Here is a 7,057-nt window from a genome sequence, read left to right on the forward strand (position 1 = left end):
GTGACTTTAAGAATTGTGGACTTCAACTGCCAGAATTCCCTAGCCGACATAGGAATTGAAGTCCCCAAGTCTTAAAAGTCACCAAGTTTGGACACACACACAAACACACACACACACACACACACACACACACACACATGTTCTAAAGGATTTGAAAAGTTGGAATCCGACTGCTTGTTCTCTCCAGTCTAAAGATAATGCGAACTCTTTTTAACTTTTGAAATCTCTTCCTCCACTAGCAGATTATAGCTAGCAAGTCCCATTGACTGTAAATGTTTAAACAAGTAATTCTATTGTGGTTTTGGAAAGGCGAAGCTTTCCTTCCGATTGGCTGATCAGTAGCCTCACTGCCTCCTTCAGCCCATCAAAACATTAAATGTATATCAGAAATATAAAATGGAGGTTTTGCAGTATCCTTCCCCTGCCACGCCCACAAAGCCACACCCACAGAACTGGTAGTAAAAAAAAATTGAATTTCACCACTGGAAATTCCCCTTCCAAGGTGGGAACTCATCCGTTGGGACATTCCCCTGTTGCTACACACAATTATAAATGTTGCAATGGGGGGAATTGCACCGGGACGGGGGGGGGGGAATGACTCAGGAATGAACCCCATTTCAAGATTCCCGCGTCCATCACCTTATTTATTTCTTTTTTCTCCCTCTCCTTCGCCAGCTGCTGTCGACTACTTGACCAAGAATGTCAGCTTGTCCACACAGCGCCGGATGAAACTCGGGGAACATTCCGCCGTGCTGGGGCTCCTACCTGTCGAAACTGGCCAGGCCTACTGAGGGCTCCGCCCTCCCTGCGGCCGACCCTCCGGCGTCAAGAACCCCACTACCACCACCGAACTTTCTGGGACCAGCCTCTTGTCCACCACCGGCGTTTCCTCCGGAGGCTCAACAAAGGACCAAACCTTCCCATCCATGCCTCCGTCCCAGAGGCCCACTGATCTCCCCCACCCCCACCCTGCCCCCCACCCTTGTTCTGTGTCCCTGCGAAGACTTACAACCGTGTTCCCCATTCCAGAGACGATGGGTTCGTAAAGGACATCTCCCATCTGGGAGTTGGGTGGCCAACGGGATGTCCGACCAACGCTCCCAGGTGTTTCCACCGTTGCAGAGTCAACGTGGAATCCGCCCTGTTCTTCGTCATTATATAGCTAGGTAGATACCGATATATTCTTTGGCCTCACCTACCCTCCCTCCCCACCACCCCGTGTCCCCCCCCCCACCCATTCATTTTTATTATACTACACAACCAATAATCCATGGAAGAAGCTGGCTGACCCAAGGACTACGAAGGGATGCTTTGGACCAAATACGCACAAGCGTCGAGAAGCGAGACTGACAAAGCTAAGGACAGTCGATCCTGGTCAGAGAGAGGAGAGAGAGAGAGAGAGAAAGAGTTGCTACGTCTTGTAAATATGTCCATCTCCGCTTTCGGGGAAGGAAGGTTCGGTGGGGAGCAGATTCCAAGAAAGATCTGGCTTCCACCTGGGATCCCTCAAAGGTGTGTGGATCCATGCTTTGGGGAGCAACCAGTTCCCCACTGGGTCGCTTTCAGAGGCCCGCCTGTCCACCAGGAGGAAATTGAGGAGGGGGGGGCGGATTAAGGAAGGCAGAAAGGTTGCATACGCATCCCTCCCCCCATGATGTGGCGCAAGTGGCTAGCGGCCCAGCAGAAGGCGGCCAATCATCGATGGAGGCTTCTGGATCTGTCAAACATCTGCAAAAATGGCATTTCATCCCATCCCCACCCCCCGGCCGTTTGCCCATTCCTCAGAAATTAAGAGGCAACCCAAAGTCTCTTTGAGGTGCCCTGTTGCAAGACCGCCCCCCCCCCAAACCCAGATTTTGAAGGACAGCTTGGAGGAACAAACCCCACCTTTGGATGCTCACCTCACAGGGAACCATGGGTTCTATAGTGCATCCGGCATGGCCCTGGGGTACCCCCTCGGCCCCTTGCCTTCTCCCACCCATTTTCTAGCCAGCATGTTGTCGCCTCCTCTCCTTCTTTCAAAACTATGGTTATGGACTGCACTCTTAACATCGGAGGTGGGCAGAGAGTAGTGATAAAAAGATTGTGCCACAAACACACCTTTCCAAGCCAGCATCTCTCCTGCTCTTAGCTCCTCGTTGGGTGCCTGTGGAGAAATGCAAGGGCTTGGGTTACCTTTCCCGTTTAACAGATCCACAGAGTTGGGAGGGACCTTGTAGGTCATCTAGTCCAACCCCCCCACCCAAACAGGAGACCCTACACCATTCCTGAGAGATGGCGGTCCAGTCTCTTCTGGAAAGCTTCCAGGGATGAAGCTCCCACAACTTCCGAAGGCAACTTCTGTTCCATGGGTCGATTGCTCAGTTCTATAAGACTCAATCAAAACTGGTTCAAGATTTTAGGGATCTGGGGGAAGAGATCCCTTCGGAGGGGCAAGTCCTGCCAACTTGTCTACTCTTTCCGGTACGGCATCGTTGGCCTCCTGGTCCAGCCTCCCCTCCTGCCAATTCTCAAAGCGCCAACCACAGCTGGCCCTCGCGGCTCATTTGGCATGCCCATGTTTTCCAGATCCCCTAAATCAGGGGTCGGCAACCTTAAACACTCAAAGAGCATTTGGACCCGTTTCCCACACAAAAGAAAACTCCGGGAGCCACAAAGGTCCTAACCGGAAGCCCCCTGTTCAATTCTGGAGCTGACTGGAAGTTCAGTTCCCTCATCATAGAGTCTCCTCCTAGTGTGGCATACTTTTTCCTCTACCTGTCATAACCAAAAGCCCTATCAATTGTGGAGACAACTGGAAAACCCTCCCCTTGCCATAGAGTCTTCTGGCGCACTGTGCTTCTCCCCCCCCCCCCCACCAGAAGCTCCTCTCAAAATTGTGGCGCCGACCGGTGACGGAGCCGCAGCAGAGGGAGGAAAGAGCTGCATGCGGCTCCAGAGCCGCACTTTGCTTAGCCCTGCCCTAAATAGATCTAGAAAACATCCTAAATACAAGTAGTCCTCAACTTACAACATTTCGCTTCATGACCATCCAAAGTTACAACGGCACCGGGGGCGGAAAAAGTGATGTAGGACCATTTTTCACAGTTACGACCGTCCCCTACGGTCATGTGATCTGCATCGGAAATCTTGACAGCTCTGATTCACATTTACGATGGTAGCGTCCCGCGGGTGGGGGGGGGGAAGTGTTCATGTGATCCCCTTTTGCGACCTTCCGGCAAGCAAACTCCATGGAGAAGCCAGGTTGACGTGTGACTCACTTAACAAATGCAACGTTTTGCTTGACAAATGCGGCCAGGAAAGTTGTAAAGTGGGCCAAAACCCCACTTAACAACGTAACATTCGGGCTCAATTGTGTTCGTAAGTTGAGGACTACCTGTAGAATCCATGTGCCAGGAGTTAAGATGTCGGCAGTTGTGGGTGCTGGCTGACCAGAGTATGTCAGTTTTTCCTTTTGGGGTGGGGGAGAGAAGAAAAAAAAAACTTGTGGCCCAAACTACCAACTTAACCAACACGAAGGAAATCGGACCAGTCCCGTTTACCGTTTCGCTAAAGCAATGGGTCTCCACCTTCCTAAGGCCCCGACTCTAATACAGTTCCTCATCCTGTGGTGACCCACAATCGTAAAATTATTTTATGTTTTCCGTATTTTTTTGAAAATGTGTTTTCCAATAATGGTCTTAGGCAACCCCTGTGAAAGGGTCGTTCGACCCCCAAAGGGGTCCCGACCCATAGCTTGAGAACCACTGCTCTAAAGTGCGCAACCATAGAAACCACTAAATTTGTAGCTTTAAAAAAAATTGGAACAAGAAAGTGGCTGATCTATTCAAATTTTCTCCTTTGATCACATCTCCTGGAAGGAAACACACTTGTCCTGCTTTTTATTTTATTACACACACACACACACACAAACACGAAACAGACATTGTGATCTCCGGAACTTTAAAATATTATTGCTCACTAAGTTTTTGTTAGCCACTGCTAATATCGTCAGAGTGTAAAAGCCATTAAAGAGATACCTGCCTTTATACAATGTTAATCAATTGATTAACATTGTATAAAAGCAGGTATCTGTTTAATGGCTTTTACACTCTGACGATGTTCTTAATCGAACATTGTATAAAGGCAGGTATCTCTTTAATGGCTTTTACACTCTGACGATGTTCGATTAACATTGTATAAAGGCAGGTATCTCTTTAATGGCTTTTACACTCTGACGATGTTAGCCGTGGCTAACAAAAGCTTAGCGAGCAATATATTTTAAAGTTCCAGAGATCACAATGTCTGAAACCCAAAGAACTTTTTACGTTACGGTTTATTTAAAAAAAAAAAAAAAGCCAGCGCTGCTTCTCCGATGTTTAATAAAGGCAGGGGGAGAGGGGGACACCATTAGCTTCTGCTTTTAAAAGAAAAAATACGTTTTTAAAATTATCGGTTAAAAGGAAGAGAGAGAGAGAGAGAAAGGGAGGTGAGACATGGCTTTCAGCAGGATTTTTCTGGCATATGCCTCAAATCAGATTTGGGCCCTGGCAACTAGAGCCCATTTGCAGGGCTGTGCCTGTAGAGCAGAGGTGGGTTTCACATAATTTTACCACCGGTTCGCCATGCACCAAAAGTGTGAGCTTACACGGACACTTGCTTTGCAGGCATGCACACGGCTTAGAAAACGTGGATAAACAGGACAGCATAGCGCCAAGGCGGTCCCCACTACGAGTTGATCCAAACCGATCCGAACCGGCTGAATATTATCACTGCTGTTCATTGGTCTTAACTCCTCGTTGTGGGTTTCCCCCATTATGGCCACAAAAGGGTGTTGGGGGTTTTATGACTCTTGGGGGGGAGAAAAAAACCCATTTTTTAAAAATCTTCTGTGACTTTGGAAGAAGTGGGAAATAATCCACCGCTTTCCATATTTTTAGGAGAAGCCCCACCCCTTCTCTGGCTGCACCCCCCTCCCCCCAACTTTTCTCCCACCTCCAAAAGCCCCTTGCAGCTTCCCTTAATTCTGACTCGGTTCTGTGGCTTCACGAGGAAAGTTATTGTGCAAATGGGTTGTCGCCCGCCAGGCTCCTTCTTCCCGGCTGGGGCAAGAGACCCCCCCCCCCATAGGCGGTGGAGCCATCACACAAAACATCCTGTTGGATTTCCGCCCCTCCCAAGGCTCCGGTGCTTACGAAAGGAACACAAATCAAAATCATCCCGCAAACTTTCCTACCCTTCTCTGCAATCCAGCCTTGTTCTTTTTCCAAGGGGAAGATAGATTTGCCCCACCATAAAAAGCTTCGAAAGGAGGAACCTCTTCCGCTGCCCCCCCCCCGATCCCCTCCTCTCCCCACCCCAAATTATCATTCCAAGAACTCTTGTGTATTTTTAAATTTTTTTTCTATATCCCCCCACGGACACCCCCCCTCCAAATCCCTGGGGAGTTATTGCTAAGGACATTTTGTGTATTTAATGTTTCTTAATTTTTCCAGCCCTAACAAACCTTCATATACCCCAACTATTACCCGTAGCCCAGGCCTTTTATTAGTAGTAATTGCAGATTCGTTGCTTCTGTGTTCGAAGTCATAGCTAATTTTTGCTCCATGTGTATGCTTGTGAGCCGGGCAGGTGTGCGAGAGAGGACAAGGGGGTTGCCTGTGTGTGTGCGTGTGTACGTGTGTATGAGTAAGCATGAGTATAATCGCCCCATAATTTATTCAGCTTATATGGAATAGTAGACTAGGAAAAAAACGAAACTGGTATTGCTTTAACCCACTGCTGCCTGTGGTGTCCTATGTAACTCAGGCATTAACTGTTATACATTAAAAAAAGGAAAGAAAAGAAAAATGAAACGTGGCTTTGGAAGTCTTTTTTTTTTTTCCCCTCCCCTCCTTTCATCTTCGGGAACTCCTGGGAAGAAAAATGTGGCACCCCGTCATTGAAACCTTGGCAAGCCCTAAAGCAACACCGATTGGCAAGGTTGCCCAGCTGCCTTGCTCACATGCCACATCGGTGCCAACCGTAATAAAATTTTGGAACAAATCATTTTTGGGGACTGGAGAATTCGTTTCAAGAACGTCTCCTTTGAAAAGAAGGATGGTCTCTGGACTCCGGGACAGTTCATTTAAAGTAGAAAGTGAGCCGACATTGGCAGAGAAGTTTTACAGAAGTTGGGTACTTGGGAAGGAGACCGCAAAGTTTGCGCACACTTGGCAACGGGTGGCCCGTTTCCCCTCTCTAACCAACAACAGTGAAAAAAACGGCAAAAGTTTCTACTTAGGGGCCGGTGTTGTACTAAGGGAAAAACAACAGTTATTTGCAAAGTCGCTAAGTACAAACAAGGGAAAAACAATCTAAAATTAGGATCCATCAGTTTGGGAATTAACACTTAGTAGTATTTTATTTTAACTTTGGCACCAAGACACCCACCTGGTTTCTCTGCTTTAAGGACCCCACTCTTAAAAGAGGCAAAAAGAGGAGGGGGTGAACAGCCTTGGCACAGACAGAGGTCTCCTTCTCTCCCCACCACCCTAATTCTGAGTCAGAATTTAAGCAGATTGTCTAGAGACATGCACATACACACAGACACACACACACGCACACAAATCAAATGGAAAGGATTGCCCACCCTGATCAGATATGTGGGCTGGGAAAAGTCTTGACTACACCCCCTGCTAGTTTAGGGGGTCCTCCCAGAGGTCATTTAGTCCACCCCCTGCCCCCTTTGCAGGATAATCGATTTTTTTATACACCCTTGAAGAGACTTTGGGTCTGCATAAAAATAAGAGGATTCTCAACAGGAATTTTGAAAGAAGGGTGAATTTAGCTGGCGGGGGAATTAACGTGATTAAAAATCGCCCTTGCAAAATATTCAATATGCCATCTGATTACCTGAGACAGCAGCCTATCCTTTAATTAATTGTCCCCTCTTCATTTTTCTATTAACTAGTTTGTTGAAGCATTCTTTAATTTCACACAGAGCACTATTTTTCAATCGCAGCAACTTTGAAAGGGGTGGAAATCAAGTCCCAGGATTCCCCCAGCCAGTATAGCTGACTGGGGGATTCTGGGAGCT

General features: G+C 47.8%; 1 protein-coding gene across 1 annotated transcript in view; it reads left to right on the forward strand.

The window, feature by feature from the left end:
• The window catches only part of LOC148046968 (paired box protein Pax-7-like), a gene marked incomplete at its 5' end in the record, with an annotated part of 46,278 nt that extends 43,467 nt beyond the window's left edge, over nt 1-2,811 (forward strand). The window contains 1 exon segment of the mRNA XM_087712140.1: nt 676-2,811. Coding sequence (XP_087568266.1) covers nt 676-791 — 116 coding nt within the window.
• Nucleotides 2,812-7,057: the final 4,246 nt, after the last annotated feature.

The sequence above is a fragment of the Thamnophis sirtalis genome, unplaced genomic scaffold (genome assembly GCF_051295495.1).
Source record: "Thamnophis sirtalis isolate CommonGarterSnake01/CBP01778 unplaced genomic scaffold, rThaSir2_p1.2 scaffold_4, whole genome shotgun sequence".
Taxonomy (NCBI): Eukaryota; Metazoa; Chordata; class Lepidosauria; order Squamata; family Natricidae; genus Thamnophis; species Thamnophis sirtalis.